General features: G+C 36.4%; 1 protein-coding gene across 2 annotated transcripts in view; it reads left to right on the forward strand.

The window, feature by feature from the left end:
• The window catches only part of IQCH (IQ motif containing H), a 211,794-nt gene that overhangs the window by 50,669 nt on the left and 135,003 nt on the right, over positions 1-26,122 (forward strand). For both annotated transcript variants that reach the window (XM_072738887.1, XR_011997435.1), the window contains one exon: positions 19,115-19,243. In XM_072738887.1, the coding sequence (XP_072594988.1) occupies positions 19,115-19,243 (129 nt within the window). Of the gene's footprint in view, positions 1-19,114; positions 19,244-26,122 lie in introns of those variants that run through there.

Consider the following 26,122-nt stretch of genomic DNA (forward strand, 5'->3'; position numbering starts at 1 on the left):
AGACCACCATTTAAACTCATTTCCTAAAATAAATAAAAAAATAAACTCACTTCCTCTCACGGGCTCCTGGTGAAGGTTGAGATGATGTATTCCATCTAAGTATCAATTTGTAATACGCAGCCCTAAGTTTACAGGAGGAAAATGGCATAGAACCTAGAGGTCCTCCAGTTGCTGTCTTTTCATATCTTGTGACAATGTTTGAGCGGTGCTGTGGAATAATATTCACCAAAATGCAAAAGTCACAAGTGTAAGCAACTCAAGTCATTCTTGTATGATATATAACAGACGTGTAGATGAAATCCCAGGGCCTTATTGGTCTCTTGTAATCGCTTTTCTAGAATGTTTAAATTTCTACTGGAATGCTACAGAGAAATGCTATTAGATATATAGAGAGAGGAAAAATAGCAACAAGAAGTAGACTTCTATTTGACTCCACTGAAAAAACCTGGAGTCCAGTGTGTTTCAAGCTCCTTTGAAGAAACATTTTACGTAAAACCAGGTTGTCCCTTATCTTTACCCTCTGCAGAATGGTCTCATACTAATGAATCACAGCAATTACTGCTGTTAGGTATATCCTAATCCTTTGGTCAGTTTTTTTCCCCGAACTGCATTCCAAAAAATACTGGCTCCTTGGAATGCGAATAGGTGTTCCATGAAAGTAGAGTTTTATGGCCGCTAGAAGTGGGAAACGTGAGGTTGAAGAGAGTCAGGCTGACCTCCATATGGTTAGGCTGCTTAGAGTCATTGACTCCATACTGGAGTGCACCATGAATCTTCACCGGGAGCACAGTCCCTGCGGTGAGAAGTGTTACCCAAACATCCTCTGACCCTTTTCTACAGAAGAGCTCATAGAACCATATTCAGAGGAAGGCACTTTGGGAAGCTTTGCTTAAATGCTACATTTTAACTATTTTCAATGAGAAAGTGTTTAGACAATACTACATATTTTTCTTTCTTAGTCACATTTTACTGGAATTTAGTATTTTCTTGGAGGCTTTGGGACATTATAACAAGCTTAACTCTTTTATGTGTGATGTGCTGTATGGGGCTTGTGAGGTGTGCATATGCTCATACCTCAGACTTCTGTGTGATCAAAGTAATATTTCCTCTGGAGTCTCTCCATGGTCATCTCTACTCCCCTCATTCTTTGAGTCTGTTCCCAATGCCATGGTCACTTCTGCTACTGACTCCCTTGGCCTCATCCTAAGACTCTTTCCAGTTCTGAGAAGTGTAACCCTCTGTGTGCCTTATCTGTCCTCACTCCTTCCTTCCTTTATTCTCCCTTCCTTCCCTTTCTCTTTTACTTTCAATATTGGTAAATTTCTGCTTTCTCTTTTTCTCTCACTCTTGCTGGGATTTACCAATTGAATTCATCTTTTCTAAGAATCACTTTAAGCTTCATTTCTCTAATTTTTTTCTCTATTATATATTTTCTATTCCATTGATTTCTCCTCTTATATGTTTTTATTCTCTTCCTCCTATTTATTTTGAGTTTATTTTACTCTTCTTTTTTATTTCAAAGCTTTTAAAGGTAGAATCAGATGATTGATTTTTGGCCTTTCTTCTGTTCTAACGTAAGCACTTAGACTGATAATTCCCCTCTCAGCAGTGTTCTAGCTATGTCCCACAAATTTGTCCCACAAATGTTGCATTTTTATTATCACTTAGTTCAAAATTCCCCTTGTGACTTTTTTCTTTGATTCATGAGTTATATAGAAGGGTGTTGTCTTAGTTTTCTCATTCTTATTGAATTCTGATTTAATTCTATCAAGATCAGAGAACATACTCTGTAAGATTTAAATCTTTTGAAAGTTGATTGAGACTGATTTTATGGTCCAGGATATAATTCATTTTGGTGAATGTTCCATGTACATTTGAAAGGAATGGGTATCCTACAGTTGTTGGTTGTAGTGTTCTATAAATATCATTTAGGTCAAGATGGCTGATGGTAATATTGAGATCTATATCCTTATTAAGTTCTTAAAATCTCTTTGTTCTACAAATTACTCAGGGGAGATTTCTAAACCTTCAACTCTGAAAACTTGTCTATTTCTTCTTTTAGTTCTGATGATTTTTGTTTCATGTATTTTGTGTTAATGTTATTAAAGACATATATGTTTATGATTTTTAATGTTTTGTTGGCTAATTGACCCTTTTATTAGTCTTTCTCTATAAGTCCTTGTCTTAAAGTCTACTTTGTCTGGTATTAATATAGCCACTCCCTCTTTCTTTTGCTGTCTGCTTACATGGTATATCAATCCTTTGTTGTTGTTACTTCAACTTGTGTCTTTAAAATTAAAATTCATCTTGGGGTGCCTAGGTGGCTTGGTCAGTTAAGCATCTGACTCTTGATATTGGTTCATGTTATGATCTCAGGGCTGTGAGATTGAACCCCATGTCAGGCTCTGCCCTGGGCATGAAGTATGCTTAAGATTCTCAGTCCCTCTGCCCCTCCCCACTGTGTATATGTGTTTGCTCACTTGCTCTCCCTAAAAATAAAATAAAATAAAATAAAATAAAATAAAATAAAATAAAATAAAATAAAACAAAATAAAATTATAATTCACTTCTTATGGTAGCATATAGTTTTATCTTTGGTTAAAATCCAGTCTTATAGGGCAGCCCTGGTGGCTCAGTGGTTTAGTGCTGCCTACAGCCTAGGGCATGATCCCGGAGACCCAGGATCGAGTCCCACATCGGGCTCCCTGTGTGGAGCCTGCTTCTCCCTCTGCCTGTGTCTCTGACTCTCTATCTCTTTGTGTCTCTCATGAATAAATAAATAAAATCTTTTTTAAAAAATCCAGTCTGATAATCTCTGCTTTTTAATTAAAGTGTTTAATCCATTTTTATTTAATGCAATTATTAACATAGTTTGATGTAGGACAACTATTTTTCTACTTGTTTTCTATTTTTACCGTCTCTTTTTTGTTCCTTTGTTGTCTGGCCTGACTTAGGGTTATATGATTAAAAATTTATTTTAATAGTCTGTCTTACTGACTTTTTTTTTCTTACTGGCTTTTAAACTATATCTCTTTTGTGTTATTTTTAGTGGTTCCTCTACAAATTACAATATGCATCCATCCCCAACTTATTAGAGTTTCTGCAGAATTAATATTGCACCAGTTCACATACAATGTAAAGTATTTGCAATTTCATTTGTGGTATTGTCCCAATCCTTTGTGGTATTGTCATGTGACTCGTACATATTGTAAACTTCACAGTATGTTATAATTTTTGCCTTGAATAGTCAATTGTCTTTCAGAGAAATTAAGGGAGAAAAACGCATAGTATTTTATATTTACCATAGACATCTAAGTTTCCATCTTGTGTCATTTTCTGTTCACCTAAAAAACTTCCTTTAGGGATGCCTGGGTGGCTCTATGGTTGAGCGTCTTCCTTTGGCCCAGGTTGTGATCCCGAGGTCCTGGGATCAAGTCCCACATCAGGCTCCCCACAGGGAGTCTGCTTCTCCCTCTGCCTGTGTCTTTGCCTCTCTGTGTCTCTCATGAAAAAATAAATAAAATCTTAAAAATAAATAAATAAATAAATAGATAATAAAAATAAATAAATAACTTCCTTTAAACATTTCTTGCCTGCTTAATGCAATGTAACACAGGCCGGCTGGTGACTCATTGTTTTCTTTTGAAAAAAAGAAAAAAATCTTTATATTGCTTTTACATAGAATTGTGGGTTGCCGGGGTGTTTTTTTTTTTTCATTCAATGCTTTAAAGTTCCTTTGTTTCTAATAAGTCAGCCATCATTTGGATCATTGATTCTCTATAGATAATGGTTATGATCTTTTTTATTTTTTTTTCCTGGCTGCTTTCAAGTTTTTTCTTTGTTTAGCTTCCAGGGGGTTGATTATGTTGAGTCTATGTGTCGTTTTCTTTGTGTTTATCCTGCTTGAGGTTCATTGAGCTTCTAGGATCATCTGTGAGTTTATGTTTTCCAGAAAACTGGGAGTCATTTGGCCATTATTTCTTTAAATATTTTCCTCCACATTTCTCTCTCTCCACTCTTTCTAGGACTTCAATCACATACAAATTTACAGCATGATATTTTCTTGTAGGTTACTGAAGATCAATTCTTTTTTAAATGTCTTTTTTTCTTTCTGTTCTTCAGATTGGATAATATCTGTTGATCTTTTTCAAGTTCACTCCCTTTCCTTCTGCCCATTTCAATCTGCTGTCAAGCCTACCCAACATGCTTTTCATTTCGCAAATTCTACTTTTTAATTCTAAAATCTCCATTTGGTTCTTTTTCTATAGTTTTCATTTCTCTACCGAGATTTTCCATCTGTTAATTCATTCATGATCATATTTCCTTTAAGGTCTTTAACATATGTATAATAATAGCTTTCAAGTCTTTATCTGCTAATTCTACCCTCTGAATCATCTTGAAGTCTCTGCCATAACTGCCATTCTTTCAGGCTGTCTCAATTCTGTGAATTCAGAATTATGAAATGTATTCAGGAACAAATCCTTCACATAAAATTCGTCTTATTGATAGATAAAAATGTACCTATTTTACAGAAGATAAAATTGAGACTCAGAGAAGCTAAATGACTTACCCAGCACATTTCCAATTAAATGACAGAGCTAGGGCTGAAATCTAGTACACTAAGCCCATGATTTTTGCTTTTATGCTATAGATGCCTCTCAAGGGAGTTTTTCTTCAGCTCCAAGAATGCTGGTAATCCTTAGTCTGAGAGAAAGTAATAAGGCTCCTACTGTAACTGGGTGAAATGACACTGAGAAAGGAGATAGAGTGATAGGGCTTTACTGTGAGGATAGGAGTAGGGCTGGTGACCTGAGTTGTTTGGCTTGAAAGTTTCAAAAACTCAGGAAGCAAGAAAATATAGTAAAAAGCACTGGCCCATGAAGCAGTGATGTGCCCTTTTAGTTCTCCCGCTATTGGGCAGATTAGGTGTGTATCCTAGCCATGTTCCCTTCCCAGTCTTTAGTACGCCACTCATAATATGGGAAGGAGGGCTGGGGCAGGACTGCAGAATATGGCTGTGCAGGTTTCAATTCACCAAGCAGAAGATTCTGGAGCAGAGTAGAGGGGTATGACATAGCTCCAGTCCTCACCCCTCCCTCCCCCTCAGAAATATTCTCTGAAATACAGAAATACTGAAAAACAGAAATACTATTGGTAAATTATCAAAATATTGAGATTCTCAGAAATACTGTAAAATCTGTAGAGAAGACAAGCAAGCAAGCATCCTTGTACTTTTTTTATCTTTTGACTAGAGGACTTGAGAGAAAGAGGTGAAATTGGAAGGTAAATAATATGTCGAATTCTTCCAGAGAGAAATGACATCTTCAGGATTCTATTGAAATGATCCAAAACCCCTGGGACTGGAGGGTGGGAGGACAAAATACAGCAGACCTTGATGTAGGATGTTCATCAGAATATCAGGAGAGGGAGGAGAGCCTACAAATTTTTAAAGACTGTATATATCCTGAAACGGAGGCTTCCTTGACCCAGGCCCTCAGGTAACAGAAAGATGGAGAACACCCAGAATATTCAGTTCTCATGTGTTGCTGGAAAAGAAAACACACTGGTAGCAGACAACAGGGAATGAGATGCTACATCAGAGTAAGCAGACTGTCGGGGCAGAGCTGCCCAAGAATGTACAAGGGGGAGAGAAATGATATGGCCACTGTACTGATTTATTATATACATCCCAGTATTTCACCCAGAGCTAACAAAAGAAAGGGAGAGGAGGAGGGAGGGACAACCATGGTCTGCAAAAGACAAAGCCTAACCCAGAAAAAAAATATAACTCAAGGAACAGAAGGAATTTTCTCACAATTTCTTCACATTATAGCACAGCTTGATAGGAACATAAATTAAGTAAAACTAGAGCTCAGCCATGAGATGATAAAATAGCAGAATGAGATAAAAAGGGAGGTTGCAGGCATAAGGAAACACATTGAATACCAAAATACTTTATGGAACTAATAAATAAACTATAAATAGGAAGAACAGACACTGCTGAACGCTGAAATATAGGCATGGAGAAAAGACTGTAAGCACAGCAAATGTAAAGGAAAAAGACAAAGGAAATTAATTAGAAGCTAATAGATATGCATAGTAGTTTGTTACAGACTAAGCTGCTATAACAAAAATATCTGAAAATATAATGCCATAAATAGATTAGTTTATTTCTCACTCACAAAACAGTCCACAGGTGAGAAGTTTAAGGTTAGTGGAACAGGTCTGCTCCATGATAGGGAGCATAACCAAGAGAGGGTTCTGGATGCTGTCTCATCTCATTCTTGTGATTACAGACGCTCTCATTCCAGTGGTTGAAGCTGGTTTCTCTCTACACCCATGTTTTCACCCACAAGAAGGATAAAGAGAGTTCAGGGCAGGCATTCTAAGGAGATGGCCCAGAAGTTATACTTATCACTGCTGCTTATGTCTTACTGGTCTGTATTTGGTCACATGTCCACATTTAGCTACCAGAGATACTGGGAAATGTAGTCTGAACTGGATAGATGTGTGCTCAGCTAAAAGATTTCTATTCTAAAATGAACCAGGAGAGAATGAATAGTTGGGTACCACAACATAAGAGATAATAATAAGCCATTTTAAGTGTCATTTAATGACACTTGGTGTCTCTAAAACAGGAAACCCAGAAAATGAAAGAGAAAACGTATCCAGTGATATAATGGGAAAAAAAAAATTCCAGAATGAAGAAAGAATGAAATCTACAGGTAGAAAGCACTAATTCCCAGGAAAACTTGATGAAGAGTATTACATCAAAGTATTTTCAAGTTAAACATCTGGATTTCAGGGGCACCTGGGTGACTCAGTGGTTTAGCATCTGCCTTCAGCTCAGGTCGTGATCCTGGGATCCTGACATCAAGTCCCGCATCAGGCTCCCCAAAGGGAGCCTGCTTCTCCTTCTGCCTCTCTCTCTCTCTCTCTCTCTCTCTGTGTCTCATGAATAAATAAAATATTAAAAAAAAAAAAACACTTGGGCTTCAAAAACAAAGAATGTTTCAGACATCCAGGCAAAAAGAAAAGTTACCGACAAGGTTACCCCTTGAATCAGGTTGGCATCAGATTTCACAATATTCATCATAGAAGACAATGAGTCAGTGTCTGCAAAGTTTTGAGGAAAGAGAGGATGACCCCAGATATCATTCAAGTATAAATATCCACGAGTACTTGTTGGAAAGGACTGCTTGATAACCAAAAGCAGACAATTAAGAAATCGATCAAAATTGATTGATTTCAATCAATCAATTTTTTAATTTTTTCAATTTTGATTTCAAAAGCCTGGGTGGCTCAGTCGGTTGAGCATCTGACTTTTTATTTCAGCTCAGGTCATGATTTCAGGGTAATAAGATTGAGACCTGCATTGGGCTCTACTCAGCATGGAGTCTACTCAAGATTCTCTCCTCTCCTTCTCCCCCTCCCCCTGCTCATGCTTTCTCTCTTTCCCTCTCTCAAAAATGAAACAAAACAAAACAAAACAAAAAACCAAAAAACAGACAAACCATAAGAGACTCTTAACTCTAAGAGACAAACTGAGTGTTGCTGGAGGGGAGGTGGGTGGGGGGATGAGGTAACTGAGTGTTGGCTATTAAGGAGGGCATGTGATGTAATTAGCACTGGATGTTATAAGCAACTGATGAATCACTAAATTCTACTCCTGAAACTAATAATACACTATATGTCAAGTAATTTTAAATAAAATTTTAAAAATAAATCAATAAATTAAATCTTCAAAAAAGTCAATCAAAATAAGGAACTAGCATAGAGAAGCCATGACACTGGATCCATTTACACATAGGATGAATACTAAATAACCCTAGCAATTGTAGTTTCAAAACAATGCAGATACTATAAATCTGGACAACATAAAAATAATAATATAATAAAAATTGGAAGGAGAGGGGTAGCAAGAGAGTTTTAATGTTCTCATATTATTCAAATTTAAAACATTTTTTTAAAAAACCTAAATGTTTTTCATAATCATTTTTATTTAATTATAGGGTAGTAGTCCATAAACAACTGCCTGAGGGCTGACCACCTGTTTTTGCACATAAAGTTTCATTAGAACACAGCTCCACTATTTGTTTACGTATTGTCTATGCTACTTTCTGGCTATAACAAATCAGAACAGCCTAAAATATTTACCGTCTGGCCCTTTAAAAAAAGTCGCCAGCCCTTACAGAGGAATCTTTTTCAACTCACAGGAATCTTGTGGTAAAGAAATATTAACTTGAGGTTTAATAATTTGTTGAGTTCAATTCAGTCTTTTCCCCTCATATTAAATTCATGTCAAAAATTAAGTTTAATAATGTAATATAAATCCTATTTTTATAAACTGATATATTAATCATTCCAAAGATATCAGAAATAATAGATCACCTAAAGATATTTGGTATGATTTCTTAAACTTTCATCTTTGTGTTTTTGTGCATTAATTGGAATCTTTATGATAAGCATATATCATTTTTTACCAGAATCATAAAATAGAATGGTTTTTCTATTTGAAAACACTAGAAGCAAATATACCAAATTATTAACAATGATTAATTCTGGCTGGCAGGAATGTGATTGCTGTTTTCCTTTTTAAGCTTTTGCATATTTTTTTTTAATTTTTATTTATTTATGATGGTCACACAGAGAGAGAGAGAGGCAGAGACACAGGCAGAGGGAGAAGCAGGCTCCATGCACCGGGAGCCCGACGTGGGACTCGATCCCGGGTCTCCAGGATCGCGCCCTGGGCCAAAGGCAGGCGCCAAACCGCTGCGCCACCCAGGGATCCCTGCATATTTTTTTAAAGTCTAAAAAACAATTAAGCTGTTATAGAAGGTTGAGGCACTAAGCGACAGAGTTTTGGAAATAGTAATGACATGCCAGATATGAAGAACATTGTTCTATTTCTATGATAGTCCATATCATGTTATACAAACTACAAAGCATGGTTCCAGCCTGAAATACAAAGATGACATAAAGGAGAAGCCAGAAACAGATATTTGACTTCTTTAGGCAATCGGCACATTCATAAAGCTGGTTTCTTTAGTTTGCATTAACCTACCGCTTGGTTTCATCCCCGCCCTCCCCTCCTGGTACACACACCATACTCCAGCCACACTGAGTTCCTCACCTTCCATGAAGTCTTCATGCGTCCATATGCTAGTCTGCTCTGTCGCCACTATTCTTTCTCCCAATAATTGCATCCTCTTCTCCATGTGATATGATTCAATGCTTCTTTTAAGACAGAATTTAAATATCACTTCCTGCAGTCCGCCTCAACCGTGGCTGCACATCAGAATCACCTGGAGAGCATTATAAAAATGCTGAAGCCCAGGCTCCAGCCCAGCCATTTGGGTTTATTCGCCCAGAGTTGGGGCCCAGGCAGCAGTATTTTTATTTTTATTTTTTATTTTTTTATTTTTTTTATTGGAGTTCAATCTGCCAACATATAGCATAACATCCAGTACTCAGCAGCAGTATTTTTAAAAAGCTCCCTGAGAGATTCTAACATACAGCTTGGGTCTTGAAGTCTTCTGCAATGCCAGGATACAGAGTTAATTACTCCCTCCTCCGCATTCCCATTGCCCTTAACTTTTCCATTCCTCATGAAACCTAACGCCGATCGCATTAAAGTTAGTGTTATATAGTAAGTGCTCAGTAAATGCTGAAGGTTGTTACATGCCTTCTCCCTCCAAGCAAGCAAATGCAAAGGTAGTTGTCCTTCCCAGGGGAGCAGACAGCAGAACGGGCTCATGTTTCACATCCAATAACACTGCGTGCGGGGTTTATTTCTATAATCTCAAGAGGATGTCAACTCCCAAGTGTAATCCTCTTCTCCATGCCTCTACACACACACACACACACACACACACACACACACACACACACCTTGAGTCTGGCTTTTACATTGTTGAGATAGCTGCAATTGAAACAGCTTTAATTTTCTGTTAAAATTAACAGAAACCAGCATTACGCATGTGTTGACTTCCCGACAGAACTGGAATATCATCTGCTTTGCACCCTCTCCTTTGTGTCATACTTTGCATTGTGTTTTATGTCAGATCCTGCTACTCTGGCTTTCAAGAGCAGGTTGTCAGGTATACTTTGTCAAAGGCTTTCAGAAAATCCAGATAAATGATGCTCTGTGCCCTGAAACTGCCAATCTGTATTTTACGTCTTCGCAATGCTTGACAATTTTATTCAAGTGGAATCCTTCTTTCTTCCTCCGATTTACCTTTGCCTCCCTGACCCTGACATCAATCAGACAAGTGGAGACCCTTCCATTTTTGCTACTGAAAATCAGCTACGTCCATGCCATGTCTGCAGAACATGGTAGTGTTCACCTTGGGTGATTAGGAGGTCCTGCAGGCCACTTGGGTCTGGAGGTGAGGTGGGGTGAGGAGTGCTGGGGATGGGACAGAGACCAAGGTGCATCAGCAAGGAAGTTCCATAATAACACCACGTGCACAGCTCCTCGCTGTCATTAAGGCAAGGCCCATGGCACTCCTCTTTCCTCCTCCAACTCACCTAGAAGGCAGGAGATTGTGCTTCTACTCTTTCCTGTTTAAACAACAACATCCCTACTTATAGTCATTTTAAACTGTCCTCACCAAATGCTTGGTGTTCATAGGATGGTGGCTGCTTACAGTTTCCCTTAAGCCCCACATCCTTTGTTCATACAGGCATTTTTCAGCTAACATTTATTTGGAGAAGTGACTTTTCTCCCCTCACTGCCCCCCCCCCCCCCAGGCTTGATGAAATTTCTCTTTTCCCATGACCTTAAGGAGCAATAAGGTGTGGTACAACAGAGTCCAATGGCAAATTTCACTAATGTAAAATCAAATTAATCTTAAAATTGATAATCTGTGTATTTCTTGGGTACTGTGTGACCTTAAACAAATCTACTATCAGTCTTGGTTTTTTTATTAGCTAAAGGGCAAATTGTTGTCTAATTCCTTTAGAAGTTATACAGATTAATTAATGTTTGGAAAATGATTTGAAAATTTAAATCAGTCTATAAATACCAAACAGCTACATCTTCCCTGCTAGGAGGGCCCAGGTAATTCATAACCTCTTCTAATAAAGGTAAAAATAGTGTACTGGAGTTATACAATTAAATGTGATTTATATACAATATACATATTAGTCTTTAAAAGCTAGAAGCAATTCATATTTCATAACTATAATAAAAGCATTTAATGACTTTAGAAAAGGTAATCATCTGCTGTAACTGATCTAGATATCAAGTCTCTCACTCTCTCTGAGGTTTTCAGGAGTCCACTCAAAGTTCATTTTCAACCTATTAATGTTGACTAATACATTTATCTTTTTTAAAAATCTTTTTTGGTTTGTTTGTTTGTTTTAGGGGTATGTGGGGAGTGGCAGTAGGAGAGGGAGACTCCTAAGTGGGGGCTTAATCTCACAATGCTAAGATCATGACAGGAGCTGAAATGAACAGTCAGGTGCTTAATAGACTGAGCCACTCAGGCAACCTGATACATCTATCTTGAAATTCTCCCAGTTTGCTCGGTTTATTTTTTACTCTTACAACTCTAATATGCATTTCCTGGGAAATTTGCCTGTACAAAACTTTGCTGTATTCAAAATCTCTTCTGTCAAGATTTAGCACTTTTATATCATAGTCATTAAAATTGAACAAAATCTTAATAGTTTCCTTATTAACTACTATAGTGACTTTGCATAGTGGAAATCACAACATGTTAATTGGATTTAATTAACTATTTTAAATTACACAAACTCCTGACAGTAGACAATAGCGCAGGGTCCTCACGAGCAATAAAATTGGAGCTGCTATTGCTACTTTATTAAAACTTAATGAAACTATTCATAATCTTATTTATTGTTTACAAGAAAACTGTGTTCATTTTGAAAGCAAAACTGCCTGCTGAAAACAAATTTTTGATTGTCTAGGTGAAGGTTCAGAAGTTAATAAAAGGGTCTACAATAGCCAACCTCACGGTTCCACCAACTTCTCACCGCACAGATCCCTACTTCACCCCCATACCTGTCCCACAAGCAGATGCCAGGAAAGGTTAGTGATTCAATGACCATTTTATGTGCTTAGGAATCTATGGGAAAGAGCATTGAGGTAGGATAGGGAGTTTGAATTCGGGCTCAGCCACTAATTCTCCTAGGTGACCTCAGACAAGTTGGGATCTTCACTCTGGCCTGAATTTGCTCCTCTGTAAATCAGAACGTTGAACTAGACAACAAGTAGAGTCCCTTCCACCTCTAAAGCCCATCATTTAAATAAATAAATAAATAAATAAATAAATAAATAAATAGCCCAACATTCCAGAGATTTACTATTGATTTAGATGTTGGTGGTATTACGTGTTAAAATTATTATTGTGTTTACATGGTATTACTAGAATTTTTCAAGCTTCTGAGCAGATAGTTTCTGATGCTATTCTGGTAGCATTTAAAAATTTATTTTAATATACTAGTATGCAAAAATATGAAGCCAGAATTAATGAAAATGGCATTTAAACCATTTAAATTCTACTGTTCAGGAAACTAGTGGATTTCTAGTTTTTAAACAAAAGGTCATATCATCTTCATCCCAGTATCCCCAGTGTCCAGAGCCATGTTGGTTGAATGAATAAGTAAATGAAAGAGTAAGTAAATTACTAAGGACTGAATGTTGTGTCATCCTCTCTACTTCTCCCTGCTACTTAATTTAATTGGCTGAAGAGTTGAAAAATGCTTAAGTGGATTCCCTTTTGTATCTCAAATATAACCAAGGGAGATAGTCTTTAATTATTCCCATCTCACTTTCTATCTGTTGTCTGGAATAGTTTGGACCTAAAGTTGCTTCCCAAAGGTTCTCTTGGTCCTTGGAGATTTAAAGTTCTCCATCTTGTCTGCTCTGTTTACTGACCTGCTGCTGGAGAAATAGCAGAACTCAAGAGAACCCAGCATCATTATAAGCTCCTTAATGTGTGAAGCTCACGACTGTAACTATTACTTTTCTAGTTATAAACCATATTGTTCAGAAATCTTTGTGACATATGATTTTACTTAGTTTACATCTTTACTCCCTGCGACTATGGAATGACTTCAGCAGAATTCTTGCTTTAATAACATCTTACATTCTTCCTGGATCAAATTAAGATGAATGAAATAGTGAATGAATGCATCAATCAATCAATATCCACCTTAGCAAGAGACATAATGAAAAAAACTGATGCAAAACAAAGGTGAATCTAGAACCATGGCAACTTGACCCAGAAAAAAAATCATTTTCATCCCTCAATTATCCACCAGAGAACAGATGGCCTACCATAATATTTGTATTTAATCAGGCAATTAATCAACATATATTTATTGAGTACTCACCATGTGTCTGGTACTGTGCAAGGTAATAGAAGCATCAGGAAAGCACAAAACCACAGAAATGTAAATACAGTGTCTAGAATTTTACATGTTCCCAATGCCCTTAACTGTCATCTCAGTTTCACACAAGTCCAGCAAGAGGTAAAGGACTGACAACACCCAGAAGAGAGAGTTGTTTTGGAAAATGTAGGACAAACTTCCTGACTTTTTCTTGAGTTACCTTGCTACATCCAAAAAAAGAAAACAAACTCTTTTTTTTTTTTTTAATGGTTAAGAATATATGTCTCACAGTACCCAAACCAAACTTTCAGGCTGAGGGTGACCTTAGACAAGTTGTTCTCTGGTCGCGATTGATTAATCAACTCCAAACTCTACAAACAAGGCAGACCTGACCTGGACCTTCCCTTCATTCTCTGCTGTTTCCTCTACCCTCTGCCATATGAGCCTACCCTCTGCTCCTCACTAGGCCAAGCACATTTTCAGATGGGCCTTCTCAAGTGTCTCTATTTCTGTCCAGAAAAGTCACTTCCTTAAGCATCTGTCTTTTCCTTCATAGATGATTATAATTTGTAATTATACATTTATTGTGAGTTTATTTCATGTCTTTAACATGAGGCTCCATGAGTTCTCTCTGGCTCACCACTGCACCCCCAGCCTCCAGAATAGTTCCTGCCACATAACAAGCAATGAACAAATATCAGTTGAATGAATGAACATCTATCTAATCCCTAATCCCTTCAACTGGAAAGTAAACGTGTTATGAAAGTTTAATGAGACAATGGTGTTAAGGGATAATTTCCCAAAACAGGTGGGGATCCCTGGGTGGCTCAGCGGCTTAGAGCCTGCCTTCGGCCTGGGGCATGATCCTGGAGACCCGGGATCCAGTCCCATGGTCCGGTTCCTCCGTGGAGCCTGCTTCTCCCTCTGCCTCTGTCTTTGCATCTCTCTCTCTCTGTGTGTCTCTCATGAATAAAAAATAAAGTCTTTAAAAAAAATTTCCCAAAACAGGTAAAATTATGGATGTCATACAAACATAAAATGAACACATGTCAAAGATTTTATTTATTTAACTTGTCAATTAAAAGAGAGATCTGTAGGGGTATCTGAGCAACTCAATCAGTTAAGGATCCAACTCTTGGTTTTGGCTCAGGTCATGATCTCTTGGGTCTTAATTTAAGATCAAGACTCAGGTTGGGCTCCAAGTTCAACAGGGAATCTGCTTGAAGACTCTCTCCCTCTGCCCCTCCCCCCACTTATACTCTCTCTCTCTCTCTCTCTCTCTCTCTCTCTCAAATAAATAAATAAATAAATCTTTCTCTAAAAAAGAGAGAGAAAGATCTGTAAGATGTCACAGCTGTTTTAAAGGAGAATCTAAAGAACAGATATTTGTAGAGCAGGAATATAAATATAAATAAATAATATAAATAAATGTGCAAATAGATGCAAAATTGACATTTCTATGGGAAGGAGGAATGTCCCTTCACCAGATGGAATTTATTTTCAAGTCTGTAGATAAGAATTATTTGTATTAGTGTCAGGTTTTTTTGTTTGTTTGTTTGTTTTGTACAAAATAACCTTAATCTCTAGAGTTGTAAAATAGCTCAAACAAAGACTAGGTTCAGGCAATCCCTGAGGGCTCCAGCATTCCATTCCAAAGGTATCCAGTAATCTCTTTTGCTTATTCCAAAACTTAAAAAAAAAAAATTCTTATAGTCTTCTACCACTTTGATTAAAATGATCTCCAAAATTTTTTTTAAAAAATAAGGCTGATCTCATTAGGTTTGTCCTGATTATTTACACAGGTGCAGCAAAGAACAGGCCATCTTAAGTTTGCTCTACAGGAAGTTTTCATAAGGAATCTCAAATTGAACTTTTAAAATCTTCTATTACTTGCTATCCTAAGGATAGAAAATCAAGCCCAAGAAACTCTGCCTACCACATTTCAACTACAAGATCTATAAATTTGGGTATATTCCTCTTTTCTAGAGGCATTCCAAATATCCTAATATCCCAAGGTTCTTGGGCCTGCCAGGACATGACCTTTCTACCACCTGCAAGAATGGAAATCCTATAAAGCCATGTACCAGGCCAGTTTTTTTGGAAGGATTTGTAAGCATTGGCTACATAAAGTCAACCTTAGTTCTTTAAAAGACACTTGTCATTCGTGATTAATAAGTATTCATTCTTAAATATGAAATTCCAGATAAGGTCTTGGTTACATAAGCGATTTTTCCAATTATAGCTTAGTAAAATGAGAATAGATTTTTATTGAAACTATGCAAATAACTATATTGCCATGAAAAGCAAAGAGACTCAATGAGAGTTTCTGAATTTGAGAGATGAGGGGAACACATTTAAAAGTATTAGAAGTTTAATTTCCTTATTTCCTAAAAATCTTAAGAAAATTCAATTAAGAATATTCAATTTATATAAGCACTTATTTCTTTTTGTAAGTCAGCCAGAACAGAGCTCCTTTAATTTGAGACTTTACAATCTAATTTATTAATACCATCTAGAGACAAGAAAATATTCTATATTCACAATGAAAGATAAAGGCTTTTCTGAATTATGGACACATAGACATACAGATACAGGCAGAGCTCATAGCTTCAACTCTACAATTTTAGCTATGGATGAAAGATAAACACAGAAACACACTTACTGGTCCAGATGCCACCTTCTTTGTGGCGTGACATTCCTAGTTGATTTGAGCTCAAAATACACAAGTGGACAAAAGACTAACAAACTATATTCTCTATTGTCCCTGATTCAACATGGAATTAGATGTCTATAAGACTCTAATCCACTTACGGAGATCGCCAAATTCCCAGTCACTGTAGCTACCAATAAGGAATAATAACTTAGCCATACATGAACCAAAAAGAAAAACAAAAAATTAATAGGAATAATACAGTAATGCCAAAATTAAAAAAACAATCAATAAAGTTTTATTGCCACTTTTAATTCACCTGGGGGTGTTAAGAAAACACATGCCTGGCCTTGGTTTCCTGTGCAGAGCATCATTTCTGGTAATTTCAGGTGAATCTTCTGCTCATCTTGGTGAGATCTCCAAAATTATTAAAGGATGTATATATATTTTAGAGTAAAACCATAACTCTTATACAACTATAAAATGAACACATCAAAGATTTTATTTAACTCATTGATTAAATGAGGGTATCAGTAAGATGTTATGATTCCAAGGAGAATTCAAACAACAGACACCTTTACAAATCAAGAATACTGAACTAGGACAGCCCTGGTGGTGCAGCAGTTTAGTGTTGCCTGCAGCCCGGAGTGTGATCCTGGAGACCCGGGATTGAGTCCCACGTCAGGCTCCCTGCATGGAGCCTGCTTCTCCCTCTGCCTATGTCTATGCATCTCTCTCTCTTTCTCTCTGTGTCTCTCACGAATAAATAAATAAAAATTTTAAAAAAAGAATACTGAACTAAATTTGCAAATGGACAAACAACTGGCTTTTTTGGGAGTGGTGGAAGCATCATCGCTCTGTGTGACAGAGTTTATTTGCATGCGTATAAAAAAGGAATTTGCACTACTTTCAGTTTTCTATAAATTAACCTTAATTCCTAGAGAATTATAATAGCCTCATCAAAAACAAAGGTGACTATAGAGTCAGATCATCTCCAGAGATTCCAGCATTTCAATGAAATGATACTCAGCCTCCTGTGCTTATCCCAAAGTCTTAACTTTTTCCTCCCAACGGTAAATGTATACACATGTGTTTATCTAGAATTAAGTGAATTGCTCCAACCAATATTAAAGCAAAGGTAAAAATCATGTTCACATTCCTTGAGATTCTAAGATCAGTAATGAAAATATACTGAATTAAAAGGAGCTCTGTTTTTCCCATCTGCAAGTCGGGCATACTTCTTAGAAATGGGATTTGATATTTAAAGGTGGAAAATATTTATGAGGACAAAGAATTGCTCTTACCATTTTAAGGTAGTTAAATCCAGTGTTAGAAAAATTAAAACCTAAAGTCCTAATTTCAAAAGGGGCATAATGATAATGAGCAGTTCTTAAATTTTAAAAGTACAAAAGATTGACCGGAATACTTACTTTAAAATGTAGATTACCGGGCTCCAATTCTACTGGTTCTCAAGCTTCAGGGAGCATTAAGTATGTCCTGGAGGCCTCAATAATACAGATTCCCAGACCCTAGTCTCAGAAGTTTGGAAAGGCCAAGGAGAGGACCCAAGAGTCTTCATTTTTAATAAGAAATTCTCCCTCTGAAATGATTCTGCAGTAAGCAAACTGAAGGAGGTTTTTCTTTGGAATCATTGTTTTACGAGTGAAGCCTTCTTGAACTCCCTAATCCCCTAGTGATCATTTCTCTGAATTCCTAGAACACTAGACTTTAGCATCCTTGATAGAACATACATCGTCATCGAGGTCCTAAGACAAACAGAAACAGTATCTGTTCCCCTTAGGATTTGGGCCAATTTCTTCAACTTAGTCTAGCTTGGTACACAGCTTGCAGACAAGGATTTCCTTGAGACCCGGAGTTCCTTACTTTCCTTCCTAGTACATAAGAGCAATAAGAAGCTGAAGCCCTATTACAAGTTTATTTCACATCTTCCCTGTGTTCTGAGTTTCTGGCTTCAATACAATAGACCCACCTAAATGAACGCATTGCCCCACCAGAAGGCTTTGCTCAATTATTCATTGATCCATTTATTTGTTTATTTATTTAATAGTCTCCTGTCCTTCAAAAGCCCTGGTTCCAGCTATGCTGACATGGTATGAGTTCTAGGAATTATAAATTAGGTGAATTAAGACTATCCATGTTGACTAGTTACGCTAAATTCACCTATGTGGGCAATCATGTCTTCTGGTGACATGAGAAATATCTAAAAATAATTTTCTTTTTTTTCTTTGTTTTTTTAGAGAGAGTGAGATTGAGAGAATGGGGCATGAGGGGCAGAGGGAGAGGGTAAGAGAGAATCTCAAGCAGGACCCAAACACAGGGCTTGATATCATGACCCTGAGATCACGACCCTAATAAGATCATGACCTGAGCTGAAATCAAGAGTCAGCTGCTTAACTAAGCCACCCATGTACCCCTAAAAATCACTTTATTTTATAAAATATGACTTGTAACAATAGAGGAATAGTTGTAAGCATACAGATTTTCTTTCTTTCAGAACAAAACCTCTCCTTGGTTATGAAGACCGTGGACTTGATTCCTCCGCATTTTAAAGAGTAACAATGTTATTGATCATTGAAAATGTTAGGTATAAAGATGTTTTAGTTTGCACTGAAGTTATATTTCTACCTTAAAATGAAATTATCTTAATACAAGTTTATTTTATAATAGCACTATTGGAAATGCCATTTTATCTAGGGTTATAATATTAGGCTTAAATGAATGTGCACAACAGTGGTTTCTTCGTGCAAAGGATTAAAGCACTAGATGTGCTCTCACAAATAAGAAGATGACTAGAGTTAAGTTTTACCTGTGAAATTCATGGAGCTCAGACTTTGTAGAAATGCTTGGAGTTGGGCAGCCTGGGTGGCTCAGTGGTTTAGCACTGCCTTCAGCCCAGGGCGTGGTCCTGGACACCTGGGATCTAGTCCCATATCCGGATCCCCACAGGGAGCCTGCTTCTCCCTCTGCCTGTGTCTCTGCCTCTCTCTGTGTGTCTCTCATGAATAAATAAATAAAATCCTAAAAAAAAGAAAAGAAAAGAAATGCTTGGAGTTAAAATCATATTCTTCTAACCTTCCTTTTCAGGGATTTTGAGTATGATAGAACGAGGGCTGATTCCACCAACAGCAAGGATTACCTTTCAGAACCCACCCATTATACCAAGAGCAGCCCCTCTGCATAGTTTGGATGAAGCACATAAGATTCCAACTGCTGGTAAGACAGTCTTGCCTACATGCTTAGCTGGGGATACGTAAGAATTACTTCTCACCAAAATCTAGTCTTCCAGTATCCAACTTTTATCTTCAATGATAGGGCAAGATGAAAGCTGTAATGGTTCTGAGTTTCACTTGACTGAATAAAGTAACTTTAGTCTCTTTGTCAAACACCTACACACAGCCTGTTGTTGTCTGTATGTTAGAAGGTTGGTATTTTCAAGGGGCCTGCAGCTCGGTTGGGAAAACAAGACAGAACAAAGATAAATAATAATACAAAGAAGCATAGCATAGAAACCAAATGGATGTTAAAGTCTAGTGCTTCAGGTGTTCAAAGGCACAGCTGTGGAGGGGTGAGATAATAGACTTCAAAGAAGAGGCTGGATGAAATAGTGTGTTCAAAAAAAGCACCAACCTGGGAATCTACTAACTACTTGCAGAAGCCCAGGCAAGCCATTTACTTTCTCTGGGCTCCAGCTTTCCCCATTACAAAATGAGGGAGTTAGGGCTAAATGGGCTCATCTGTTCAACAAGTATTTGCTGAATGCTTGCTTTATCAAAGGTAGCATTTAAGTGCTGGGGATCCAACAGAGAATAAGTCAGACAACATTTCTGCCCCCGTGGTGTTTATATTCCAGTGGGAGAAACAGATAATAAGCAAGTGAGTAAATGAGAATTTAAACTAGTGGTAGGGGTTAGAAATAAAACAACATGAATGAGAGAGTGGTAAGGAGGTGGTTACTTTGCTTATGACGGAAGGGTTAGGGAATGCCTCTCAGAAGATATATGAGGCTTGAGTTGAGGTAGAAATGATCAGAAGAAGTCAGTCATGTAAATATCTAGAGAAAAGCATTTCAGATACAGGCCAGCACAGATATAAGGGCCTAAGGACTACGGAGGGGATGAACAAGGCTGGTCTAGCTAGAGAACCAAAATCCAGGGAGAAGAGGGAGGAAATGAGGTTGGAAAAGTAGAGGGGAATGATGACTTGGATGGAGCAGAGACTATGAGTTGTCCTCAATATTCATTCATTCCTACTTCCACAGTAATGGAGTCATGGATGGGCACATGTCAGCTTAGCTAAAGACATTTCCCAGGCTTCCTTTCAACTAGGTATGTCCTGTGACCAGATTCTGGACAAAGAGGATGGAAGTGGAAGTGGGAAGGGAAAGTGAGCTGAATCTGTAAGAGAAAGGGAGCATGGTCTCCACCTTTCCTTTCTCCTCTCTGGCTAGCTGGGATGTAGATGTGATGGGCAAACACATGAGAGCTACCTGTGAGGTAGAACTCCATGTTCCATCTCTGAGTCTGGCAGAGCTGCCCTGCCAACCTGGGACTGTCTTCTTTTCAACTCTTGTGTGTGAGAGAAATAAACTCTTAAACTCTTAATTTGTTTAAACCACTCTGTGTATTTTAGGATCTTTCTCTGTAAATATCTTTGACTATAGCAGAACCAGCATGGCAGCCTTTCAAACCATGATGAAGAGTTGGATTCAATCAAGTATAATAAGAACCCACTGAAAGGTTTAAATAAGAGGATGAGGTGATCTGATTTATATTGTAATAAGATCATTCTGACTGCTTTACAGATAATGAATCATAGGGGAGGAAGCAAGAGTGGAAGCAAGAAGACTAGTTCAAGGCTATTTCTGTAAACTAGGTGAGAAATAACAGTGGATTTGAGGAGGTGTCAGAGGATATAAAGAGAAGTGAAAAAAGTCAGGTAGAATTTTGGAGGTGGAGCCATGATGACTGGCTGGTGGATAGGAGGGAAAGAGAGACATTAAGGATAAATATGTATAAATGTATGAATGAATTATGTATGAATGTGCCCCAATTTTGTATCCATTCTACTGTTGATGGGAATTTCATGGTTTATAGTATAGGGCCATTAGGAATAAAGTACTATGAACATTCTCATACTTGTCTTTCAATGCACATATATATGCATTTCTGCCGGAAACATATCAGAAAGTAGAATTGCTTCGTCATAGAGTATACATATGCTCAGATTTAATAGATATTGCCAAGTGATTTTCCAAGGTGGTTATGCTGATTTATTTTCCTACTAGCAGTACATGTGAATTCCAGATAATATATATCTTTCTCAACATTTTATTTCAGTTTTATTTCTTTTTAAATTTTAGCCATCCTGATGAGTTTGTCGTGGTATCTCTTTGCGGGTTTAATCTTCACTTCCCTGATGATGAATAAACTTGAGCAGTTTTTTTGGATAAGTGTATTCATCATTTGAGTATCCTCTTTTAAAAAGTGATTTAGGACTTTAACCTATTTTTTTAATGGATTTTCTTTCTTTTTCTTATAGAAACCATTTATACATTCTGGATTCTAATCTTTTATCAGTTATATGTATTGCAAATAATTTTTCCTAGTCTGTGGTTTGGCATTTCATTCTCCTACTGGTATCCTTTTATAATTGACTGTTTGACTGAGATCATTGTAGATTCACATAGAGTTGTAAGAAATAATATGGAGAGATCTCTTGCACTCTTAATAATAATGTATGGCAAAACTGTAGTGCAATATTGGCACAGCTAAGATATAGGATATTTTCTTCACCAGGAGAATACCTCATGTTGTCCTTTGATAGCCACACACACTCCTCTCCCACCCACACCCCTTCAACAATCCCTGCCAACCATAGTCTGCTCTCCATTTCTATAATTTGATCATTTCAAATATGTTAAATAAATGGATGCACACCGTGTGTAACCTTTTGGAATTGGCTTTTGTCACTCAACATAATTCGTCCAGTTTGTTGCTTATATCAATGGTTTGTTTCTTGTTATTGCTGACTAGTACTCCATAATATGAGTGTAGTACAGATGTTAAACCATTCACTAATTGAAGGATATGATGTGGTTTGTTTCCTGTCTGGGGCTACTTTGAATAAAGCTGAATGTGAACCAGATTAATAGATTCATATCCAAATAACAGAGTATAAAAAGGGGGGGGAAATAGAAAATATACAGTTCAGAAACTTGACAAACCCTGCCTCAACCAAATGATCATGGTTAATATCACCAGTGATGCCATGTTGATAGCCTATGTCCTCTGATACGATGTGATAAAGAGGGTACTTCACCTCTGTGGTATTCTGCCAAAAACCCCATACCCTACTCTGACCATGAGAAAGATATCAGATAAATCCAAACTGAGAAAATTCTATAAAATGTTGACTAATACTCCTTAAAACTATTAAGATCATGAAAAATAAGGAAAGACTGAGAAACTGTCACATACCAGAAGAGACTAAGAAGACATGATAGCTTAATACACTGTGTTATCCTGTTCGATCTTGGAGCAGTAAAAGGACAGTGTAAAAACTTAGTGATATCTGAATGAAGACTGGGATTTAGTTAATAGTAACATACAAGTGATGGTTTCTTGTCTTGACAACTGTACTGTGGTAATGAAAGATATTAACATTAGGGGAAATTGAATGAGGGTGTACAGCAACTTTCCTGTACATCTAAAATTAGTCCAAATTTAAAGTTTGTTTTTTTAAATATAAAAAATAAATGGTTGGAAAAGTCATCAATTAAATATAAATTTAAAATTAATAAAAAGGAGATAGACAGGAAAAGATACACCATGCAAAAAATAATCAAAAAAGTCTAGATTGCCTCCATTAATATCAGATGAACAAGACACACTGGCAAGGATAAAGAGGGATATCAGCGATAAAAGGAATAATTCAGCAAAAAGAAATAACAGTCCTAACTGTGTATGTACCTAACAATAGAGATTCAAAATACTTGAAGCAAAAATCAATAACAATATAGATGACTTGAACATTATCAACCTATTTTAACATATCTAAGGAATTAAAACAAATAGCAGAATGCTTGCTCATTCATTTCAAATGCACATAGATCATTCAGCAAAAGAGACCATATTCTGGACCATAAAAAATATTTTAATGAACTTAAAGAATGTAAATTATACAAAATATGTTCTCTCACCATAATGTAGTTAAACCAAAAATGAATTAGAGAAAACTATCTCAAAAAATTCCCAAATACTTGCAAATAAAGAACATACTTTTAAATAACCCATTGGTCAAAGTGGAAATTACAAGGATATTTAAAAATATTTTTAATTGAATGAAAAATAACACAACATATAAAAATTTATAGAATGCAGCTAAAATAGTATTTATATAGAAAATTATAGCATTAGATATTTATATTAGAAAGTAAGATCTCAAATTAATTATCTAAGCCCCAACTTTAAGAAACTAGAAAAAGAAAAGCAAATTATACCAAAAGCAAGCAGAAAGAAATAATAAAAATGAAAATAAAAGGCAATGAAATTTAAAATAGATAAAAATAGAGAAATTTACTGAAACCAAAATATGTTTCTTGGAAAATATCAACAAAATTGGTAAACCTCTAGCCTAACAAAAGACTATCAAAGATAAAAAGAGAGAAGGCACAAATAACCAATACCACAAATGAAAGGGAGACATCATTACAAATAATATAGACATTTAAAGGATGATATGAAAACATAAATAGCTTTATGACCATAAACTGGAAAACTCAGACTAATTGAAAAACTCTTAAAACACAGATATTATTGGGTAGCCCTGGTGGCCCAGCAGTTTAGTGCTGCCTTCGGCCCAGGATGTGATCCTGGAGACCCAGGATCGAGTCCCACATCGGGCTCCCTGCATGGAGCCTGCTTCTCCCTCTGCCTGAGTCTCTGCCTCTCCCTTTCTCTCTCTCTCTCTCTCTATGTCTCTCATGAATAAATAAATAAAATCTTTTTTAAAAAAGACAGATACTATCAAAGCTCACTCAAGAAGAAACAGATGATCTAATTAGTCCTATATCTATTAAGGTAATTTAATTTGTACTTAAAAACTTTCTAATAAAGAAAACACTAGTTCCAGATGGTATCCCTGGTGAGTTCTACCAAACAATTAAGAAAGAAATATTGTCAATTCTACACAAATTCTTCTAGAAAATAGAATAAGTCAGCATCACCCTGATACCACAACCAGACAACGACATTAGAAGACAAGAAAACCACACTCTGTTACTCTTCATGAAAAACAGATATAAAAATCCTCCATAAAAGATTAGCAAATTGAATCCCACAATATAAGAAAATAATAATATGCCATGACCATGTAGGGTTTATCCTAAGAATGCAAGACTGTTTCAACATTAAAAAAAATCAATGTAAATCATTATATTAATAAACTGAAGAAGAACCATATCACCATCTCTTAATACATAAAAAATAAAATTCAACATCCATTAAACAATACATTTTTTAAAGACTAAAGCAAACTAAAAATATAAGGGATCTTTCTCAGCCTGATATAAGGCATCTACAGCTGAAATCATACTTAATAGTGAGAGACCAACTGCTTTCTCTATAAGATCGGGAACAAGGCAAAAATGTCCACTCTTACCACAGCTATTCAACATTGTATGGAAGGTCCTAGCCAATACAATTAGGTAAAAAAAAAAAAAAAAAAGAAAGAAAGAAAGAAAGAAAGAAAGAAAAAAAAAAAAAAAAAGAAAAGAAAATAAAGAAATTAAACTCTCTGTTTTCATAAATAGAATGATTACTACATAGAAAATTTGAAATATCTACAAAAAAACAATAGAATAAATAAGAGTTTAGCATGGTTTCAGGATAACAGATTAATATGTAAAAATAAACTGAATTTCTATATAGTAGAAATGAACAATTGGAAATTGAATTTTATTTTATTTTTTTTTAATTTTTTTATTTTATTATTTATTTATGATAGTCATACAGAGAGAGAGAGAGAGGCAGAGACACAGGCAGAGGGAGAAGCAGGCTCCATGCACCGGGAGCCCGACGTGGGATTTGATCCCGGGTCTCCAGGATCGTGCCCTGGGCCAAAGGCAGGCGCCAAACCACTGCGCCACCCAGGGATCCCAGAAATTGAATTTTAAAAAACAATGCCAGGGTGCCTGGCTGGCTCAGTCAAAAGAGCTCATGCAACTCTTGATCTCAGGGTCATGAATTTGAGCCCCACATTCAGTGTACACTCTACTTAAAACAACAACAAAAACAAAAACAATGTCACTAAAATTACACAAAATAATTAAATACTTAGGAATAAAACAAAAAAAAATGTGTAAGATCTATATGCTAAAAACTCCAAAACGCTAATGAAAAAAAATTCAAATAAGACCTAAATAAATGGAAAGGTAATCCATGTTTATGGATTAGAAGACTCAATATTGTTATGTTAATCATCCCAAAGTTGTCTGTAAACTCAATGCAATCCAAATCAAGATCAATAGAATTTTTTGTAGAAATTGACAAGCCAATTCTAAAATTTATATGGAAAAGCAAAGATGGTACAATAGCCAAAATAATTCTGAAAAAGGAGAGTATCATTGGAGGATTCATGTTATCTTAGTATAAAGTTATAATTATTAGGACAGTGTGGTAGTAGCAAAAGGATAAATACAGAGATCCATTGAGCAGAATAGAGAGTTCAGGAGTCGATCTATACATACATGGTCCATTGATTTTCAACAAGGACACAAAGGCAATTCAATGGAGAAAGAATAGTCTTTTCAATAAATGGTGCTGGAACGATGGAAGATAGATATATAGAGACATTTCACCCATACCATACAGCATGTATAAAAGTTTACTCAAGATGGATCATAGAACTAAATGGAAAGTCTAAAACTAAGAACTTTTAGAAGAAAACGAAAGGGGGAAATTTTTGTTTCCTTGGATTAGTGAAAGATTTCTTAAATATCACAAATCCATAAGAGTAAAAAAATAGCATATTGGACTTCACCAAAATTTAAAACTTCTACTCTTTGAAAGACAATATTAAGAAAATGAAAAGCTA

The sequence above is a fragment of the Vulpes vulpes genome, chromosome 15 (assembly GCF_048418805.1).
Source record: "Vulpes vulpes isolate BD-2025 chromosome 15, VulVul3, whole genome shotgun sequence".
NCBI lineage: Eukaryota > Metazoa > Chordata > Mammalia > Carnivora > Canidae > Vulpes > Vulpes vulpes.